Here is a 22,999-nt window from a genome sequence, read left to right on the forward strand (position 1 = left end):
TTTCACAAATCGCTCCCGTCATTTCACCGGTTTGTTTGCACTCTAAGCGGAAATTATTTTGTCGGACGTTTTGTATAAAGTTTTTATTTATCGAATTTGCAAAACAATAAAAATGCTCAGTTTCTCAAAATCCAGTGAATGTGGAGAGAATTAAACAGTTAATTCCTTTCAATCTTGTCGTACACGGCTTATAGCCGACTCGGTGCTACGCGCCTCGTCGGCTATCAACTCATGTACGACTCGATTTCGTGGAATAACTGTTAAAGGTTCTGACTGCAAAGTTGAATTCTGTGCAAAATGTTCTATTTCTGTTGCTATTGGAGTTTCAAGATGTTTCGCTGCTGCACGCACACACCTTGTATCCAGTGTGTAAATGTTTTACCGAGATAAAAAGCCTCCCGCATTTTACAATTCCGGAGATCGCCGAAGCAAGTGAGCATCAATATCACATGACCACCGTGGGGCGTGTTTGACCTACTTTTAACCAAAACAAATCGGCCTGGGCAAACATACTGGACTCGGCTTTCCTGCCAGCGGAAAAGAAAAGGAAAGCCTGCCTACTGAGTGCAACTGCAAGATAGAGCAAGGTTACATGACGTGTCATTTTTCTGGACGGATAACTAAATCATTCTAGCTAGCGCTTAGCTATCTTAACCTTAGAATGCATGGCCTTGACGCCATGGTAGCGAGTATGGAGTTATACACCTAAAGTAGGGTGCCACTCAAAAATGAAGTTTCTAATTTTCATTGTCCTACCCCCTAAATGTGTTCATAATGTGAAAAGAAAAAATGTGACAAAGTGTGGATGTATTATAATAATATTTACTGGTAGCGCAACAGTTCCAAAGTTATACAATATGTGTAATTTTCCGAAAAATTCTGATATAATCATACAACCCCGATTCCAAAAAAGTTGGGACAAAGTACAAATTGTAAATAAAAATGGAATGCAATAATTTACAAATCTCAAAAACTGATATTGTATTCACAATAGAACATGGACAACATATCAAATGTCGAAAGTGAGACATTTTGAAATTTCATGCCAAATATTGGCTCATTTGAAATTTCATGACAGCAACACATCTCAAAAAAGTTGGGACAGGGGCAATAAGAGGCTGGAAAAGTTAAAGGTACAAAAAAGGAACAGCTGGAGAACCAAAATGCAACTCATTAGGTCAACTGGCAATAGGTCATTAACATGACTGGGTATAAAAAGAGCATCTTGGAGTGGCAGCGGCTCTCAGAAGTAAAGATGGGAAGAGGATCACCAATCCCCCTAATTCTGTGCCGACAAATAGTGGAGCAATATCAGAAAGGAGTTCGACAGTGTAAAATTGCAACGAGTTTGAACATATCATCATCATCATCATCTACAGTGCATAATATCATCAAAAGATTCAGAGAATCTGGAAGAATCTCTGTGCGTAAGAGTCAAGGCCGGAAAACCATACTGGGTGCCCGTGATCTTCGGGCCCTTAGACGGCACTGCATCACATACAGGCATGCTTCTGTATTGGAAATCACAAAATGGGCTCAGGAATATTTCCAGAGAACATTATCTGTGAACACAATTCACCGTGCCATCCGCCGTTGCCAGCTAAAACTCTGTAGTTCAAAGAAGAAGCCGTATCTAAACATGATCCAGAAGTGCAGACGTCTTCTCTGGGCCAAGGCTCATTTAAAATGGACTGTGGCAAAGTGGAAAACTGTTCTGTGGTCAGACGAATCAAAATTTGAAGTTCTTTATGGAAATCAGGGACGCCGTGTCATTCGGACTAAAGAGGAGAAGGACGACCCAAGTTGTTATCAGCGCTCAGTTCAGAAGCCTGCATCTCTGATGGTATGGGGTTGCATTAGTGCGTGTGGCATGGGCAGCTTACACATCTGGAAAGACACCATCAATGCTGAAAGGTATATCCAGGTTCTAGAGCAACATATGCTCCCATCCAGACGACGTCTCTTTCAGGGAAAACCTTGCATTTTCCAACATGACAATGCCAAACCACATACTGCATCAATTACAGCATCATGGCTGCGTAGAAGAAGGGTCCGGGTACTGAACTGGCCAGCCTGCAGTCCAGATCTTTCACCCATAGAAAACATTTGGCGCATCATGAAACGGAAGATACGACAAAAAAGACCTAAGACAGTTGAGCAACTAGAATCCTACATTAGACAAGAATGGGTTAACATTCCTATCCCTAAACTTGAGCAGCTTGTCTCCTCAGTCCCCAGACGTTTACAGACTGCTGTAAAGAGAAAAGGGGATGTCTCACAGTGGGAAACATGGCCTTGTCCCAACTTTTTTGAGATGTGTTGTCATGAAATTTAAAAATCACCTAATTTTTCTCTTTAAATGATACATTTTCTCAGTTTAAACATTTGATATGTCATCTATGTTCTATTCTGAATAAAATATGGAATTTTGAAACTTCCACATCATTGCATTCCGTTTTTATTTACAGTTTGTACTTTGTCCCAACTTTTTTGGAATCGGGGTTGTATAATGTTAAATTTAACATAAAAAACGGAATACTGCAGAAATCATGAAAATCAAACAGTTACTAGCAGTTACTTCAAAAGTCAACAAATGATTTTTGAACACAAACAGATTAACACAAACAGTGACCAAAATGTCACAATGTAAATTAGTTGTCCGCAATTTAGTTGTCAACAGCAGCTGCAGTGAGTGCAGTCAAGGTGGATTTGTTACTGTTTGGAAAGTCATGGCGGTGTTTCTCCACGACTTGCAACAAGAACTGTTTTTGTTCTTCTTGATTGGTCAGGACTCCATTGAACGCCTGAATCAAGGCCACCCCTCGCTCAGCTGCATCGTTGACGACTTTCAGACTTCTCACTTTCTGTTGGCCAACAATGTAATCATTGTCACTGCTCCGTGTATCTGGACTGTTCATGAGGAATTTCTGTGGTATGTTAAAGGCTGTGAAAAGCTGCTTGGTGTGTTGTGATACAAAGTCAAACAACTGCTTCTGAGGTACTGTGGGGTTGAAGGCAATGCGTCGAGGATGATATGTTGTTTTCTTGTCAAGGGCTTTCACCGTGGCTGACTTCACCTCAGCTGACACTGCAGAGTCAAAGAATTCTAAACCGACCAGGATTTCACTTAAGTACCACAAGTGTCCAGAGAATGATTTTATTGCAGCTTTAGCAACAGCTTCATGTTGTTTCTTGTAGCTCTCCAGCTCACGCAGCAGCTGCAAATCATTCCGCGGAGCAGATGATGCACATGCGCATGTGAACCAGGCTTTTAGGTAGACCTTTATCACAAACGTGTTGAATAAGAGTGTTAATACACGCATGCAACAGCTACTGAATAGTTACTCTATGAAAACATTTCAGCTCATTGAGCTACCAAAAAATATGCATATATTTGTATGAAACTTGGAGTAATTACTATGCTTCATAAAAGGAACAAAATGAGAGGGTGGGACCTGGAAAACATTGAAAAAATTTTGGCCATTAGACTCAGTGGCACCCTAACCTAAAGTTTTGATCTTCGAGAGAAAGAAACGAGAACACAAAAGCAGGAACCGAGAAAAGATGCATTTGTCTTTTGTTTCACTGATTTATTCGCGAACATCAACCACAAACTGCATCCCTGCGACTCAAAACTCTCCGAGGTCGATGCAGAGTCACGATGTTTTCCCGTATGTTGCCATTTTGGATGTGGCGCAGTTCCATAGTTGTGCTAATTAGTTAAAGGACATGGGACATGAAACATAAATGCACGCTATATCAGTTTCTTTCCATTAAAAATATGAATTAATTGCATCAACAAATACAAAATCATCTATTAAATTCAGCAAAATCGTTATATTCGTGATGATTATATGGCATTTCTGCTCGAGCTCCGATATGCATATTTTACAACCGGAAGAGCCGCTGTCACGTGATCATACGTCACAAAAACTTTCAGGCACTGCACAAGCGGGTAGATGAATGGAGAAGTGAATGACAAGAAAATTGTTTTTATAGTCTTTAACGTACATTGAACATCATGGTGTATTGTGCTGCTTATGGTTGCAATAATTCCAATGGGAAATGCCCTGGAGTAAGTTTTTTTGCATTCCCCAAGGACCCGAAGCTGAGGAAAGTGTGGGCTCACTACTGCCGTAGAAAAAACTTTGTACCTACTGTTTCCCACAAACTGTGTTCGAACCATTTCACTGAGGATTCTTTCGACATTAATACTCAGGTACTGAGCGATATTAATTGCCAAGCCAAATTTAAGAGGCCGTATAGCCGGGTTCATGGAGGCAGTGATAGCGCCATAATATACAGGGCCTAACATTCCTACAACTGTAGAGACAGTCAAGAAATCCTGTAACATTAATGGACATTTAAATAAATGTTAAGTTATGTTGGTAAGTTTGTTTAACTTTTCTTAATTTTCATCTCTTTCGCCAAATGGCATAGTGTTGTTGGCTGTGTGATGGCGTTTCGCCATTTTGAATGTTTTCATCTCGGACTCTGGAAGCATTGTATCTCAATCAATCTCGAAAAATATCAGCAAAAAAAAACTAGCTTGCAACGGACTTTAGCTAGATCTATGATGAACTTTCAATGTATGATACAAAAATAATACTTCTTTCAATAGATCATTAGCCTTTGAGCAGAATTGTTTTTAACTTACCAGGAAGTGTTATCCAGCCGACCGCTTTCAGTTTCATGTGGATTGAATGAACCCTCACTCTCAGAATCATCTGACCCGTCAGAGTAAAGACAAGATCCATGTTCATATGAATTTCCAGCTATCGGTTCGAATTGATAGGGTCTAACTTCACATCTCTGTGAAACATCGGGAATGTCACTGTCGATGGTGTCCATTTCGGTAACCTGTTTACATTAGATTCCCAAGCGCTGGCTCCTTGGAAAGTTTTTGTGACGTCACGGGTCACGTGACCACCTAGCTAATTAACGAATCATTGTTTTACGCTGATGTATAAAAAAGTTGAATAATGTGATGATTTTCACATTTTTGACGCCCTGCAGTGATTTAGATGGCATTTCTTATGTCCTTTACACATAATTATACCCAGAAAAAAATCCATGTCCCATATCCTTTAAAGCTCCTCGCGTTCGGCTGTTTCCTGTTTCCGTAGGGCCATACTGTTTACCTCAAGAGGGTGGAAAACAGTCCCAAAACAGAAAAGCGGCCCTTAAAATGATCATCTCGTCCACACGATCTTGTTCTTGTGAGACATACCGTAGGAAAATGCCATGCACAGTAAGAAAAAATTTTAAAATTTCAGATGACTTTGCAGTCAAGACCGTTAAATGTAGTAAATGTTTTAAAGGTGCGATATGTTTTTTTTTTTAAGAAGTTCAAAATTGTAATACTTGACCATTTGCTGTAGGATAAAAGGAATAAAACGCTTCAAGAGGCACTGTTATGAGAAAATAATCACCTTCAGGATGGGAGTAAATCTGTTACGCATCAGGCCGCATCACAACACCGTATCGCTGATTATTTTCTCTATAACGTGGGACTTGGACGTTATATTAAAACACGTTCGTGCAAAATGAGTGTTGTGTCTTTCCACAGTGACAGTCCTGATGCAGTGGAGCCTATTGCAAGCCTGCCAGGTCAAGCAAGGTAATATTCCTCATCACTGGGGGGAAAAAAACAACACTTATTTCCTCATATTGTCATTTTTCATGAATATCTAGATTGAGATGCGAACTAGAACATTCCAGCGATTACATTTCGACAGAACGGACCACTAATTTGAATTTATAGCATGATCAAGTTTATTGGTTCACAAATTTTGTAAAAATATATATTTTTTTATGCTTTATAGATGTTGGAATTGTCGAGCAGGTTGAGGTTGCGTATTGGTCCAGGCTGGCGAGTGTAGATAAGCCGTGCGCTGGGTGGATCCCATGCCAACCCTCCTGAAACAACAGATAAATAAAACAAGAGATTCTTTTTGTTCTTCGTTTTAAAGAACACGCCCTGTTCATGACCTCCACTTTCAACAGTCAAACGAAATCCGTTCTGTATTTTCAGTAACATCCAAGGAGTTTTAGGGCCCGAACCAGCAGCACCGATAACTATAACCATACTTACAGTGCCTTGAAAAAGTATTCATACCCCTTGAACTTTTTCACATTTTTCCACTTTACAACCACGAACTTAAAAGTTTTTTATTGAGATTTTATGTGATAGACCAACACAGAGTAGCACATAATTGTGAAGTGAAACGAAAATGATGAATGGTCTTCAAAATTTTAAACAAATAAAAATCTGAAAAATGTGGTGTGCATTAGTATTCAGCCCCCCTGCGTCAATACTTTGTAGAGCCACCTTTTGCTGCAATTACAGCTGCAAGTCTTTTGTGGTACGTCTCTACCAGCTTTGCACATCTAGACACTGAAATTTTTGCCCATTCTTCTTTGCAAAATAGCTCAAGCTCAGCCAGATTGGATGGAGAGCGTCTGTGAACAGCAATTTTCAAGTCTTGCCACAGATGCTCAATGGGATTTAGGTCTGGACTTTGACTGGGCCATTCTAACACATGAATATTCTTTGATCTAAGGCTACGTTTACATTAGACCGTATCTGTCTCGTTTTCTTCGCGGATGCACTGTCCGTTTACATTAAAACGCCTGGAAACGGGAATCCGCCAGCGTCCACATATTCAATCCAGATCGTGTCAGCTCCGGTGCTGTGTAAACATTCAGAATACGCGGATACGCTGTGCTGAGCTCTAGCTGGCGTCTCATTGGACAACGTCACTGTGACATCCACCTTCCTGATTCGCTGGCGTTGGTCATGTGACGCGACTGCTGAAAAACGGCGCGGACTTCCGCCTTGTATCACCTTTCATTAAAGAGTATAAAAGTATGAAAATACTGCAAATACTGATGCAAATACTGCCCATTGTGTAGTTATGATTGTCTTTAGGCTTGCCATCCTTCCACTTGCAAGTAGTAAGTGATATGCGCTGGGATCACACACACAGCGGCTCAGTCCCGAATCGTGGCTTGTGCACTTCACTCGCGCGCTGTGTGAGCTGCGCAGGGCCGGAGTGCGCACCCTCCAGAGGGCACTCGCTGTTCAGGGCGGAGTGATTTGGAGCGCAGGATGCCTGCGGAGCCGAGCGTATCCGTCTATTGGCGTTGCTATGTGCACGCAAATCGTGTATTGGTGTTGCTGTGTGCACACTAATCGTTTTAAAAACGTTAATCTGATGATCCGCTGATACGGTCTAATGTAAACATGGGCAAAACCATTCCATTGTAGCTCTGGCTGTATGTTTAGGGTCATTGCCTTGCTGGAAGGTGAATCTCCTTCCCAGTCTCAAGTCTTTTGCAGCCTCCAACAGGTTTTCTTCCAGGATTGCCCTGTATTTAGCTCCATCCATCTTCCCATCAACTCTGACCAGCTTCCCTGTCCCTGCTGAAGAAAAGCATCCCCATAGCATGATGCTGCCACCACCATGTTTCACAGTGGGGATGGTGTGTGCAGGGTGATGAGCAGTGTTAGTTTTCCGCCACACATAGCGCTTTGCATTTAGGCCAAAAAGTTCAACTTTGGTCTCATCTGACCAAAGCACCTTCTTCCACACGTTTGCTGTGTCCCCTACATGGCTTCTGGCAAACTGCAAACGGGACTTCTTATGCCTGTCTTTCAACAATGGCTTTCTTCTTGCCACTCTTCCAAAAAGGCCAGATTTGTGGAGTGTACGACTTATAGTTGTCCTGTGCACAGATTCTCCCACCTGAGCTGCGGATTTCTGCAGCTCCTCCAGAGTGATCATGGGCCTCTTGGCTGCTTCTCTGACCAGTGCTCTCTCTCCTTGCTCGCTCTGTCAGTTTAGGTGGACGGCCATGTCTCGGTAGGTTTGCAGTTGTGCCATACTTTTTCCATTTTTGAATGATGGATTGAACAGTGCTTCTTGAGATGTTCAGAGCTTGGGATATTTTTTTATAACCTAACCCTGCTTTAAACTTCTCCAGAACTTTATCCCTGACCTGTCTGGTGAGTTCTTTGGTCTTCATGATGCTGTTTGTTCTTCAGTGTTCTCTAACAAACCACTGAGGCCTTCACAGAACAAGTGTATTTATGCTGAGAGTAAATTACACACAGTAGGACTCTATTAACTAATTAGATGACTTCTGAAGGCAATTGATCGCACTGGATTGTATTTAGAGGTATCAGAGTACAGGGGGCTGAATACTAATGCACACCACATTTTTCAGATTGTTATTTGTTTAAAATGTTGAAGACCATTTATCATTTTCGTTTCACTTCACAATTATGTGCTACTCTGTGTTGGTCTATCACATAAAATCTCAATAAAAAACTTTTAAGTTCGTGGTTGTAAGGTGGAAAAATGTGAAAAAGTTCAAGGGGTGTGAATACTTTTTCAAGGCACTGTATAACTACAGCTCTGACTATCCGTCTGCCTGAATTTAGTTCCAGTCTGGAGCAGAAACACCACAACTATGACCCCGACTATAATATCACTTGGTCCTGACACTCAGGGAAATAAACGCATGAAATTTAGGAATAATCATGGAAGTTTTTTCCAAGTAGTAGCACGTTATTCCGGGTCATACTGTATAGCTTGGACTTCAAAACAACCCATGTACACACTCTACAGGTTCTAAATACGGATAGGTCACGGATTACGGAAATATAATAAAAAAGGATACAAAATACAGAGTGGATACAGATTTTAATACGGATGCATCACGCATTACGGATTACTCACGGACGTTTCAGGATATTACGGCTTGGTTACCAATTTCATACGGATGATCCATCACGGATAAAAAAAATTAAGAAGTCTAAAGCAATTCAATGTTTGGACTGCCGAAGTTCATAATTAAAATATCTTGCCTGCATTTATATGTTTATTAATTTCTCATTCATCTCATTATCTCTAGCCGCTTTATCCTTCTACAGGGTTGCAGGCAAGCTGGAGCCTATCCCAGCTGACTACGGGCGAAAGGCGGGGTACACCCTGGACAAGTCGCCAGGTCATCACAGGGCTGACACATAGACACAGACAACCATTCACACTCGCATTCACACCTACGGTCAATTTAGAGTCACCAGTTAACCTAACCTGCATGTCTTTGGACTGTGGGGGAAACCGGAGCACCCGGAGGAAACCCACGCGGACACGGGGAGAACATGCAAACTCCGCACAGAAAGGCCCTCGCCGGCCACGGGGCTCGAACCCAGGACCTTCTTGCTGTGAGTCGACAGCGCTAACCACTACCCCACCGTGCCGCCCCTGTTTATTAATTTACTATTGATATTTCACAGAAAAATCACATCCGTGAATAAAAGATCCGTGCTTTGTATTATATTTTTTTATTTTCCGTGAATCCGTGACTTCATGATGCAACAAAGACGCCCGGGGAAAATAGCACGTGCTCAGACAACGTCACATGTAAACAATTACCTGATTGGTCAGATGTTTTATCGGATCAGGTCCGGGGCTGGAAAAATGGCTCCAGAAGCAATCGCACTGATGCGGATAAACCCAGGCCTGGGCTATAGGTATGTAGGTTATTGGTCTGGTGTGAGCACCGACCGCATAAACTACAGGGGACTGATTTACTTATAGTTATCGTTATAGTTATAGTTATCGGTATTGTGGGACGGGGCCTTTAAAATGGTTTCCCCAGCTCTAAGGAGCTTATCATATATACAGTACGTTAAGGCCTCAGCGTACCGTAATTCATGCAGACAGAGACGGCGCTTGAATACCTTTCATAAAGGGTCTTCATACCTCATTTACACGTGATTTATGTAAATATAAATAATACAAATAATATAGTAATAAATGAAAGTATTCTATGGAAGTATATAGAAAGGAGTTTTTATCAAACCCTAAGAAGAGTATTATTAGCTCATCCGGCCGACAGGTGATGAGTTTATGCCATCATGTGTTGTCCGTCGTCTGTCCGTCTAGTGTCGTCCACATTTCATGAAAATCGCTTCTTCTCTCTGAATTCTTCACCGGTTTTTATTCTTTTTGCCAGGAAGGTAGGTCTGCCTGGGCTGCATATAGCTTCTACACAAATTTGCATAATTGCAATTAATAATGAAGATATGGACTAATTAAGCCCTAACGAGCAGTTCCCACACACATCTCTTCTTCTCTCTCGATTCTTCACTGATTTTGATTCTTTCTAGCATGAAGGTAGGGGTGCCTAGGGTGCATATAACTTCTACCCAGATTTGCTTCATTACAATTATTAATGATTAATTAAGCCTTAATGAGTAGTTCAACAAAAATCGCTTCTTCTCAGTCAGTTCCTCGCCATTTTGGAGTCTTTCTGGCAAATAGGTCGGTATTCCGAGGGTGTATATAGCTTCTATATCTCATTATCTCTAGCCGCTTTATCCTGTTCTGCAGGGTCGCAGGCAAGCTGGAGCCTATCCCAGCTGACTACGGGCGAAAAGCGGGGTACACCCTGGACAAGTCGCCAGGTCATCACAGGGCTGACACATAGACACAGACAACCATTCACACTCACATTCACACCTACGGTCAATTTAGAGTCACCAGTTAACCTAACCTGCATGTCTTTGGACTGTGGGGGAAACCGGAGCACCCGGAGGAAACCCACGCGGACACGGGGAGAACATGCAAACTCCGCACAGAAAGGCCCTCGCCGGCCACGGGGCCCGAACCCGGACCTTCTTGCTGTGAGGCGACAGCGCTAACCACTACACCACCCTGCCGCCCTAGCTTCTATATATAGCTTGCGACATTTATTGCGCAAAGTGGCTTACTTTAGATCGTTCCTTCTGGACTAGACGGGGCCAGAGTGAGCTACACCGTCATCAACGGTCTCGTTTGCGATGTCATCATCAAACCTACCAGAACTAGGTGTGCAGCCAAGTACGGTCCGAATACTGATAGAGACTTGGAAATTGCGTCTAGGAGTGAGATCCAGACAGAGACCTGTCTATAAAGAAATTAGTTCTTAAAGAAATGTAAACATCATGGCGGCATGGTGGTGTAGTGGTTAGCACTGTCGCCTCACAGCAAGAAGGTCCGGGTTCGAGCCCCGTGGCCGGCGAGGGCCTTTCTGTGCGGAGTTTGCATGTTCTCCCCGTGTCTGCGTGGGTTTCCTCCGGGTGCTCCGGTTTCCCCCACAGTCCAAAGACATGCAGGTTAGGTTAACTGGTGACTCTAAATTGACCGTAGGTGTGAATGTGAGTGTGAATGGTTGTCTGTGTCTATGTGTCAGCCCTGTGATGACCTGGCGACTTGTCCAGGGTGTACCCCGCCTTTCGCCCGTAGTCAGCTGGGATGGGCTCCAGCTTGCCTGCGACCCTGTAGAAGGATAAAGCGGCTAGAGATAATGAGATGAGAATGAGACCCAATTTCTTGCGTAAACATTCCTACGAATAAATCTATTCGTATCCAGGTCGATAAACGAGTTAGCCTGTTGAATGTATTTTTTTTAATTATACCAAAAAGGCTCTAGTTTTCTCGTGTGCCAGAGCAGGGAATACATTAACCTATGAAGCACGATGATTTAGTTGAATAATAACCCTGTATTACACGTCATTGATTGCAGATACGGTATTAATAAGCTCGAAAGTATGCTGCGTCCGCTTGTGGAAAAGGGCTTGAAGTGCGTGCTGATTTTTGGAGTTCCTGCCAAAATCGCAAAGGTGCGTAGAGAAAGGGTTTTCCGTTACACTGTCAGGATTTTATGGCATTTCTAAAGATCCTGATCGAATGCTTTTTCCTTCAGGATGAGCGAGGCTCTGGGGCTGACACTGATGACACTCCTGCTGTTCAAGCTGTGAAGAAACTGCGAGCTCTGTTCCCGAATCTGGTGCTGGCTTGTGATGTGTGTCTCTGTCCTTACACGTCACACGGTCACTGTGGTCAGCATGGGTTCCTTCATTGTGTGAACAGTGTGATGAGCTGTCCCTGTGTGGTGATTGTAAAAGATCTGACACTCTCTCTCTCTCTCTCTCTCTCTCTCTCTCCCCTCTAAAGGGATCCTGCGTGAAGATGGCACTCTGGATAACGCAGCAAGTTGTATGAGACTGGCAGAGGTGGCGTTGGTGTACGCACGTGCTGGTTAGTTTCAAAAACGTTGGAACTGTTATACCTGGATCTCTCATTATTATTATTATTATTATTATTATTATTATTTTCGTCTACATCTCTCTGGCTATCCAGGTTGCCACATTATCGCACCGTCTGACATGATGGACGGACGGATTGCAGCAATTAAGCAAGCGCTCATATCCAATGATCTCGGCAACAAGGTAACTGTCAAAGCTCACAGCTCTTATAAGCTTACCTGTCCATAAGGCCGATGAGCTGTTACCATGGCGTAGCGTCCGTCATCCACAATTAAATTAAATCGTATCTCCTCCGTCAGTTCTCCACGGATTTCCGTTCCGATTGCTTTGTTTGAAAGAGCTCATCACTCCTCACCAAACTCGGTTGCTGTTTCGTCAGATTTCTTGCTAACGAGCTACTAATTAGGCCAAATTAACGAATTTTCCAGGTCTCTCACTAGATTTTTATCTTCTGTCTGATTTCAGTTCTGATCGATGTTTTGGGTCGATCTTCCCTTGAGGAACAAAGCTTGGTCGTTTGCTCGTTGGTTTCCCTGTTTGTTTATTTTCACTTAAATCGTATCTCCTCCCTCCGTCCTTCAGTTCTCAATGGATTTCAGTTCTGATTGTTTTATTTGAAAAAACTCGACCTTCTGCACTACACTTGGTCGTTGTTTTGTCAAATTTTTGCTAACGGACTGCTCACCTTAACAAGTTTTGGGACGTCTCATTAGAACTGTATCTCCTCTCGCAGTTCTCACCCAGTTCCAGTTGCTTTCTTCTACCAACCATAGATTACTATGTACCTGGACGACTGAGTATCTTCACAGATATGTTTCTACGCACTTTGGGATGAGTTCCCTTCGACTGGTGCGGGAGTATGAGAGGACTTCCAGAAAACTGGCAGACATCTTGCCAGAGAGGATCGTTCATTTTGTCAACTTGGAACGACCATCACTGAACAGAGGTGGGGTCTGTGACATTTATTAGCCACCTACAATGCAGCCATCAGCATTCGGATTCGGATTCTATGATGATCCATGAGAGGATAAATACTTGATACTCCCCATTGGACAGACAGAACTGAGGATGCCTTTCGGACGAGAGGCGAAACGTCTTCAAGACTTTTCAAGCAAGTCCAGTTGCTTTCTTCTACCAACCACAGATTACTATGTACCTGGATGACTGAGTATCTTCACAGATATGTCACCCAGTTCCAGTTCTGATCGATGTTTTGGGTCGATCTTCCTTCAGGGAACAAAATTTAGTCCTTTGTTGATGTTCCTGTTGTAAACAGTTAGTCGCGGAGGTTGGTCCTCTCTCACATCGTCACATTTCAGTTCTGTTTGATGTTTTGGTCGTCATGGTTGTTTTGATGGAAGGCCAGATGAGCGACTACGTCCTTGACGTTCTGGTTTCCAGATTCACCCATGACATATTTTGTCTCGAGTGACCTTTTATTGATATTTTGACTCAAAATGCTTTAGATAAAAGATAAAATTCGACAAAGAATAAAACAATAGCTGCTATGTAGAAGAATGTAGTAGGATATAACTGAGCTTCATGAAATGATAAAATATTGATATTGTAATACATTTTGTTGTGAGAAGTTGTAAAAAGAAAAATTGTTGTTGTTTTTTTAATTTAATAACATATTCAAAGTAGCTGATGTGACATTTTACTGTAAAATTCTCATTTCTATAGATTTGTTTTCTCCTTTTAGAGTGTTAAATATTTTTTAATTTGCTTTTTTAGAAATACGTTTGAACCTTTTTTTAAAAAATCTAATCTCATCTCATCTGTAGCCGCTTTATCCTGTTCTACAGGGTCGCAGGCAAACTGGAGCCTATCCCAGCTGACTACGGGTGAAAGGCGGGGTACACCCTGGACAAGTCACCAGGAAACCGGAGCACCCGGAGGAAACCCACGCGGACACGGGGAGAACATGCAAACTCCACACAGAAAGGCCCTCGCCGGCCACGGGGCTCGAACCCGGACCTTCTTGCTGTGAGGCGACAGCGCTAACCACTACACCACCGTGCCGCCCCTTTTTTTAAAATATAAAAATAAAAAGGAATCTGATTTTTGACACAGATATATAATATCGCCTGCCCTAGGATGAAGAAATTAAAAAGATACAGTATTAGATTAACACTTTTAAAAGTATTATGGTGAAGATAAATAATTAAAGGTGTTAGTACAACAATTAGTCAATAAATAACATTAATGATCAACAATTAGTATTCGGTCTAGGGGTGGCACGGTGGTGTAGTGGTTAGCGCTGTCGCCTCACGGTAGGAAGGTTCTGGGTTTGAGCCCAGTAGCCGAAGGGGGCTTTTCTGTGCGGAGTTTGCATGTTCTCCCCGTGTCCGCGTGGGTTTCCTCCGGGTGCTCCGGTTTCCCCCACAGTCCAAAGACATGCAGGTTAGGTTAACTGGTGACTCTAAATTGACCGTAGGTGTGAATGTGAGTGTGAATGGTTGTTTGTCTCTGTGTCAGCCCTGTGATGACCTGGCGACTTGTCCAGGGTGTACCCCGCCTTTCGCCCGTAGTCAGCTGGGATAGGCTCCAGCTTGCCTGCGACCCTGTAGAACAGGATAAAGCGGCTAGAGATAATGGATGAATGTATAGTATTCAGTCTACACGTATAAAAAAAAAAAACTATCAGAAGATGTCTTTTGCAGCTGATGAAATCACTTTTCCTCCCCAGGTTTCAGTGCTGAGCTACAGTGCCAAGTTTGCTTCCTGTTATTACGGGCCGTTCAGGTACCTCTCATATACTATACAGCTATTTTTGTGTTCTGATGCAATTTCATCATCTAACTCGGAGCTGTTCTAACTTCCCCATCAAGTCTGAAAACTTATAGTTCTTATAGTTATTATTCTACGACCCCTTGCAAACAAGCGACCGTAAACCGTAACGCACGCACAGAAATACGGCAAAGAGCAAAAGGTGTGACTGCGGCACAAGAGAGAAAAGCAAACAAACAGTATTTGAAATTATTGTTCAATTATAATTACCGTTAATTTTGCTGTAGAACTGCTTTTTCCCCCTTTTTTTCTTTTAAACTATTAACTCCCTAATAAATATAGTTAACTGATCTATATATGGGTCCGTCTCAGAAACTGGTCTCTCATTTGGGACATTATGGTCAAAAAATACATTTTCTAATTTTACTATTTTTTTTTGCATTTACCTAACACTCAAGGTTTCTTTTGTCATGTTTAATAAGAATAAAGATAGTATCTTGCTTTATCTGGCCTCCACTGTGGAAAATCTTTTTGATTACAATTCAAATGCTTTTGTAAAATTGATTTACATCTAAAATAACTCCATCATGAAGAATTAAAGCCGCTCCTTCACAGATGAGTGAAAACATTGAATAAATTTCCTCTTTTTGATTGCTTGGGTTAAAAATGCCAAGTTATGATGACTGAATTGATTATTCACTTAAATATGAATAATATGATGCAGTTTGGGTATTTGATATGGTGAAATAGGACACAATGGAAAAATCAAGAACACACCGGAAAGATGAGAATAACGGCGGTGGTAAAAGAACAGCGACTGTACCAGCTGAAGGTCGCGCGGGTCTCTGCTGCGGCACGCGGGCAACGGGACATCACTACCGCACCGGACGGAGCGCGAGGCGGGGGCGGGGTAAAATGACTGGCTGTAGATTCTATCAAAAATTCGATCTAAATTGACCATGGTCGCAAAATATTGGCCAAAAATACGCAAACATTACGAAATATGAAAGTAAGATGAAAAAGAAACAAACATTCTGCTGCCTTATACTGCCAGACTAAAACAAAATAAAACTGTCAAAACTCACCTTTTCAGTGATAACGTCCGAACAGATCACTCGCGTAACAGAAAGACCGCAAATGGAAGCGCGATCAACTTCTAACTGTTGGAGTGGAAAATTCGATTCTACACATGCAAATTGTTAATGTGTGTCCTTCCCCGCACACAAATAACACGCTACGGTAAAAAATAGACCACAACTCATTTTATAGCTCAGAAATTCATACAAGACCAGCTACCATCATAACATATTCTGTAAGAAACATATTCTATACCTAACTTTCAGCTTTCGTTTTAAAAAACAAAATCGCAGATTTATAACTAGATTTTTCTATGGCGTAGTGATTTTAAGTTACTACTTTTGGTGAGGTCGTGACCTTGACCCTGAGGCTTTCCGTTTAGATCAAAACACACGATCGTATTGGTTTTGGGTCTGCGGAAAATGGAGTTACAACGGTGATGAAATATTTTGCGTGATGTTTTATTACGGTTATGATTATTCTGTGAGCGCACCAATCCTTAGGTGTATAAAGTTACAACTTAAAATACAATTAGTGATAACTGTAGACTTTTCAGTGGACTACAACCTTTTTAAGGGAATGCGATGTAGTCAACCGTTTATCATGTCCCAGATCAAGCCACCATTTTTCCACAAATATGCAGAATTTTTGCCAAATTCTGAATAGAGTATTCACATCAAAGATTTAGTTTTATCTGTATTATTTCTTTCATCATTTTATTTCAAATTAAAACCATCATCACCATTCAAAACCGTATAGTTTATTGACTGTGAGTATATTTAGTGGGGGACCCCTAGCCTGGCAAGCCAGACTAAATGTGAATATTTAGTCTGGCCTCGATCCGTAGACATTTCCGAAGCGGGTAGGAGGAACAACCCGCTGTCTTTCAAACTGTCTCTGTGCGTATAGGCCAACTTTCTGACCAATCAGCGCAACAGTGACTGTGACGTAGTCAGAGCGACAGAAAGCAGTGGGGGAGACCTTGAAATGAAATAATTTTTCAAAATGCGTATTAATTAATAAACAGGTTCTAGATATTAAGACGTTTGGAGATAATGACCACAAGTTTGGAGTCTGTACCACATACACATTTTTTTCCAAGTGTTTTTAAAGGGTTTGCTTAAACTGTTTTTGAGAGTTTTTATTTAGTGGTGTTTGGTGAAATAATTTCCCTTAAATTTAAAATAACGGGAAAATAAGAAACAATTAAAAAGTAATGTTTCAAAGCTGTTTATTAATTCTTCGTACTGCACAAACTAGCCCCATCCTTTTGGTTACGAGCGGAGCCAGCTGGTAGATCAGACTTTTGCCATAGCCGGTCGGCAAAACAGCGAAAACGTCCTTCTTGAAAAGGAATGAGCGGAGAGCCTCTTCCTGCTCATGTTTCAACGAAAACTCCAAGTCTAATTCTTCTAAAACTGATTCCAAAGCGGAGTCAAACGCGCGCTGTTCACTAGCCCGTAGCCATCTTTCCTGTTGCACTTTCTCCAGCGTCGCGCAGCTTTGTCGTCATTCCTGCAAAAGCCCGCCCAAAGAATCCAAACAAAAACCTTGCGTTGTGATTGGCGGGCACGATTTGATGCCCGGGGTGTTTTTGTTTATATGGTGCGAGGCTAGACCTATTCGCTAGGCAAAAATATTTTTGGCCGCTAGGCGGTTGGGTCTAGTTTACTAGGCTAGGGGACCCCCACAGTACCCAGTTTCTGAGACAGACCCATATACATATACAGTATATATGTGGTGGCACGGTGGTGTAGTGGTTAGAACTGTCGCCTCACAGTAAGAAGGTTCTGGGTTTGAGCCCAGTGGCTGATGGGGGCCTTTCTGTGCGGAGTTTGCATGTTCTCCCCGTGTCTGCATGGGTTTCCTCTACAGTCTAAAGACATGCAGTTTAGGATAACTGGTGACTCTAAATTGACTGTAGGTGTGAATGTGAGTGTGAATGGTTGTCTGTGTCTATGTGTTGCCCTGTGATGACCTGGCGACTTGTCCAGGGTGTACCCCGCCTCTCGCCCATAGTCAGCTGGGATAGGCTCCAGCTCGCCTGCGACCCCGCACAGGATAAGCGATTATGGATAATGGGTGGATGGATATTTGTATAGGTAATCGTATGGGTCCGAGTAAAATTAAGGATTAATTTCACGAGCGATATCGAAGTTTTGAAAACGACGAGGGCAATTTCGAAACTTTGAAATCACGAGTGAAATTGATTCTTAATTTTACACGGAACCATACAATTACTTGTTTATAATATATAGGGCCAAATTCTTACTTCGGAAGCCATTCAAGTTCACGACATTTGTCATTCACGTTTTCTGAACCAATCAGGGTGCAAGACTATCTTGCACGTTTGAATCAGTTTCTAAAGCGTCTTTCATCATGACATGGCGACACGACACGAGGATTTACATCTTTCAGGATCGATCCCAGATATTTCTCTCGTCTCAGATGCCGATCCAATGCTGCCTGCATTACTTTAAGAGAGTCTGGTTCGTAGTTTTCCCCATTTTCTTTCCTCACTTCTGCATAAAACTGCGATAGCACCTTGTCTAACTCACAGCATTCATACGCCACTAGAGAGTCGTTTATTTGTCTTTCTGCGGCCCATTTTTTAAACACGGAAAGCCAAAAATGCGTACTTTTTTTGGTATTTTCATTTTCGCTTGCAGCTTTCAATTGGTTTATCATTTCTTCGTCAAATATAGCGAAACGCGGCATTGCAGAGTCAGCCATTTTGTTGACAAAATTTGCTAATTTTTGTAACCAAGCGACTGACTAGCCAATAGCATTTCAGAAATACGGCCCCCTGTTAAGGAAAAAAAGCCCTTCTTGATTGACCAATCAGAATTGAGTAATTTGGCCCTATGTATTATAACATATGTTACAGGTCAAAAAATTTCAACCTTATGCTTTTTTTTTTTTTAAATTGACCTGGGTTAAAATTTTTAACCTAGTTCATAATTTCCAACCTCTGTAAAATTTTGGATTATCTAAGATTCTTAAAAGGGATTTTTCCATCACTTACTTATTTTGTCTCTCTTTCTTCCGTCCACTTCCTCTGTGTCTACACCAACCTAGTATTTCCTCTTGTCTGTCTGCCTACCTAATAAGTGTTTTTTAAATATCTTTTTTCATATTTAACCAGGATTTGAACTCAGAACCTTCTGATTCTTAACCCAACACTGTAACCACCAGCCCAGCAACAATTGCAATGGGAGGAATTATATTATATATTTTGAACTTATTAATGAGTCCAGTCTTATTACGTCATCAAGTAGTTTAAAATACAAAGTCTTTCCAAATCCAAACCCTAAACCAAACCCTAGTCTCCCTAATACAAGTAGCAAATTATGAACTGGGTTAAAAATCCTAACCTCAGTTGAAAAATTCCAACTGACCTGTAACATATACATATGTGACAATGTTTATGCTGGGATGAACAAGGAACTGGAGACAGGCGCGACGATCCAAGGTGCACTTTTATTTCTAACGTTCACTTTTCCGTGTCTCTATCTCTACCCACACGCGCAGATTGCAGGACACAGCTCTCGCTCGCTCTCGTTACTGGCCTTCTGAAAGACACACGCTAGTAGACAGCCAGTAATTAGAGACAGACTCGTCACATGTTACCTACTGGTTCGACCTGACTCATTGTTTTTCACAGCCGACACGTGACCACACCCTCGCTGCCACAACATGCTTATTGAGTAACAGCTGAGTCGGACACGCATCGACAGATCTGATTTCGTATTCACAACTAGAAAGGCACTCGGAGAGCACAGACCTCCGCCAAGGATAATAGTCGAGTCTTCTATGATGTGCAAATCTGCAACCGCAACCATTTTATATGTCTGGATAAATTTCCAAAACTATTAGAATTAGGTGTCGACATGTATATCCCAGAGGATTACTGGTACCCGTGAATGTGGATTACGATACGGAGTCGTCGTAGTTCTACACCGATTATGTTTTTCACTGTTGAACTTTACTGCCATCTACTGGATTTTAAGACGTATAGCACTATTGAGCACAGACTTCCACCAGTATCTTACAACGACAGCAAAACTAAATTTAATTTATGGATCGGCCCCCTGACTCGGATCCACTCCAAAATGTAAAGGGTTCTTCCTAGGCCCATGCTACACCCTTCCACCAAGTTTCATGGAAATCAGGTTGGTAGGTTTTGCGCAATCTGCTGTTAAACTGCCAAGCTCCTGTGTTAAATATATAAAATGTGTTTGCCCCTCCTCTTCCACTGTGATGTGGTTTATTTAGAAACCAAACGTAATTCTTACAGAGATGCCGCTCAATCCAAGCCGGCTTTCGGAGACAGGCGATGCTATCAGCTGCCCCCTGGTGCCCGAGGACTTGCATTGCGAGCTTGTGTACGTAAATCAGATAAAAATAAAACGTCTTTGAAAGTTTAGGGTGATGATGAACAACTACATACGCTGTTTTCATGCTGCTGCAGGAGCGAGACGTAAAAGAAGGCGCCGATATGCTGATGGTGAAACCTGGGCTGCCTTACCTTGATATTCTGAGGGAGGTTAAGGATAAGGTGTGTATTTCTGGCAGACAGTCACCACAAGCATGAAGATTATTTATGTATAATAGTTCAGGCGAAGTTGTTTTCAGTGGATGTGTCCTGCAGTAGGTTGTTTGATTTTATATCAGTCTTGAATTGAATTGAATTGAATTTTGGAGGTTATGGTACAAAGTGATTAAAGGGGTACTCCGGTGTTTTTCAATTCAGCCTTTATTTACTGTATCTGTAGCGTACGTGTGTATACCACAGCTAAGAATTTCGACACCTTTCCCTGGACTGAGAAGAAAATCAAAAACATTTCCTACGATCTCATTTGCAATAGAAATCCTAAGGGCAGTTGTCGAAATGTGTCAATAAGCACTGAATACATAAATATATAACAACGTCAAATCTAAACGTTTCACACTCGAACACTGAGCAGATTAGGAATTAGGAAAATATTCTAATTTTAGCCTTTTTTCTTAGAAAATTCTAGTAAATAAATTAAATTAAATTAATTCTAAATACTTACTTTTTTTCCAAAGGTTTTGTGGCATCAAATGCACACAACAGCAACAACATAACCATTAAAGGAGAACTGAAGTCATTTTTAAACTTGCTTTATTTCTTAATTGACGTGTTATTCAATTACATTTTCGGTTTTAGTAACCTTATATCGTGACTCGTATTGGCAACTAATTGCAATTAAATATTATACTTATCGGCCTGTTCGGTTTTTAGCCATGTTGAATTTAGTTCGTTTGGTCCACGGCAGGCGTCGCTTATCCGCGCGATCTTCACGAGACTTGTGCGAGACTTCAAAACGTGAAGTGTCAGCCAGGTGTCAGTGCCGCCATTTTGAAAACTGTTTTCCAAACGAAATATTGCACAAAAACGAGTTTAAAATGATGATTACTGCCTACTTTTTTCAAACTTTCCTGATCGCTATCAAAATGAACAAAACTTCCGGCTTGATTATGTCAGCATTCGAAAGAGGGCATGCGCGTCTTTTTTTTTTTTTTTTAAGATTTTTTTGGGGCTTTTTCCACCTTTTATTGGATAGGACAGTGTAGAGACAGGAAATGAGTAGGAGAGAGACGGGGAGGGATCGGGAAATGACCTCGGGCTGGAGTCGAACCCGGGTCCCCGGATTTATGGTATGGCGCCTTATCCACCTGAGCCACGACGCCCCCAGGCATGCGCATCTTTTGACAATGTTGGCAGATGTCGGTCACTTTGATTTCCGCTGTACGTTTTACTTCCATCCTACGATGTCTCGCACAGGTCTCAACGAATCTCATTTACGGCCATCGCTTTGACATATGGACTGATATATTACAGAGCATATTTCAAACACTCATAATTTGCTACAGCAGTGACACAATAGCGATCAAAAATGCATTCCGATATTTAATAAAATGAGAAATAGAATTTTGATCATTAAAAAAAATTGCCTTCAATTCTCCATTAATTCTTCTGTCTGGAAAACGTGATTTGTACAGATTTAGAGTTTAATTTATATGTTAAAACGTCGACAGAAATACATTTCACATAAATCGTTTCAACAGGATTCAACAACTGCCCTTAGACTTCCATTATAAGGTGAACTTGGAGTAAACAGGATTCTGCTCTTTTCTTATTCCAGAGAAATGTTTCAGTTCTCATCTATGATAATCACACAGACACTACAGATACAGGAGACGGTGATTAAGTTGAACATCGTTGGAGTATTCCTTTAATAAGTGGAATGCAGAGGATGCTTTGATTTGGTTTCATTGCCAAAAAAAGTAGCTTTCAGATTTCCAGGGCACATGTTTACATTGACGTTGTATGAAAGATTTTTTTTTTTTTTTACATTTATATTGCCGTCCTCCTGTCCAGCACCCGACACACCCGCTGGCGGTGTACAACGTGTCCGGAGAGTTTGCAATGCTGTGGCACGGAGCCCAGGCCGGCGCTTTTGACCTGCGTACAGCCGTCCTGGAAGCCATGACCGCTTTCCGACGGGCAGGTGAGAGAGACTACTATGTGATGAGTAACTTACTCGTTCATAAAGCCTAACCATTTTTGCCGTATTTGGTGAAGTTTTCTTGTTGTATTGAATCTCTGGTGACTTTGTAATCATGTTACCTGTTGATTCAGAAGGTTCCTCCTGGTGTAATAGTGTTACAGGAACACTAACAGGAAGAGATGTGTTCGTTTTATTGTGTCAAAAGTTTCACTTCTGCTAACGTCCCACATCACCACAGACTACAGTTTCCTCTCTTTAAAAAAAAAAAAACCAAGAACATCATCTCACTTGGTATGGAACCCCTCAACTGCGATCCTCCTCAGATCCAAGTTTTACATGTTTATCGGCATGAAATTCCCTGATTTAATGGATTTTGATTGATCAGAAGGGTGCAAAGGTTTATATCCATGCACTCATTTTAATCTGTTATTGTTCCTATAGCAACAGTTTACACATATCCTTGTATGCAGGACGATATACAAGGAGGCGTTTTACGGAGTCTCGAGTCTCATCTCATCTCATTATCTCTAGCCGCTTTATCCTTCTACAGGGTCGC

General features: G+C 41.7%; 1 protein-coding gene across 2 annotated transcripts in view; it reads left to right on the forward strand.

Moving 5' to 3' along the window:
* alad (aminolevulinate dehydratase) overlaps nucleotides 1–22,999 on the forward strand; it is a 34,209-nt gene that overhangs the window by 8,080 nt on the left and 3,130 nt on the right. For both annotated transcript variants that reach the window (XM_060913031.1, XM_060913032.1), the window contains exons 3-11: nucleotides 5,570–5,620; nucleotides 11,578–11,674; nucleotides 11,758–11,893; nucleotides 12,009–12,092; nucleotides 12,195–12,283; nucleotides 14,790–14,845; nucleotides 20,205–20,292; nucleotides 20,379–20,465; nucleotides 22,314–22,443. In XM_060913031.1, coding sequence (XP_060769014.1) covers nucleotides 5,570–5,620; nucleotides 11,578–11,674; nucleotides 11,758–11,893; nucleotides 12,009–12,092; nucleotides 12,195–12,283; nucleotides 14,790–14,845; nucleotides 20,205–20,292; nucleotides 20,379–20,465; nucleotides 22,314–22,443 — 818 coding nt within the window. The remainder of the gene's footprint in view (nucleotides 1–5,569; nucleotides 5,621–11,577; nucleotides 11,675–11,757; nucleotides 11,894–12,008; nucleotides 12,093–12,194; nucleotides 12,284–14,789; nucleotides 14,846–20,204; nucleotides 20,293–20,378; nucleotides 20,466–22,313; nucleotides 22,444–22,999) is intronic.

This window comes from Neoarius graeffei, chromosome 28 (assembly GCF_027579695.1).
Source record: "Neoarius graeffei isolate fNeoGra1 chromosome 28, fNeoGra1.pri, whole genome shotgun sequence".
NCBI lineage: Eukaryota > Metazoa > Chordata > Actinopteri > Siluriformes > Ariidae > Neoarius > Neoarius graeffei.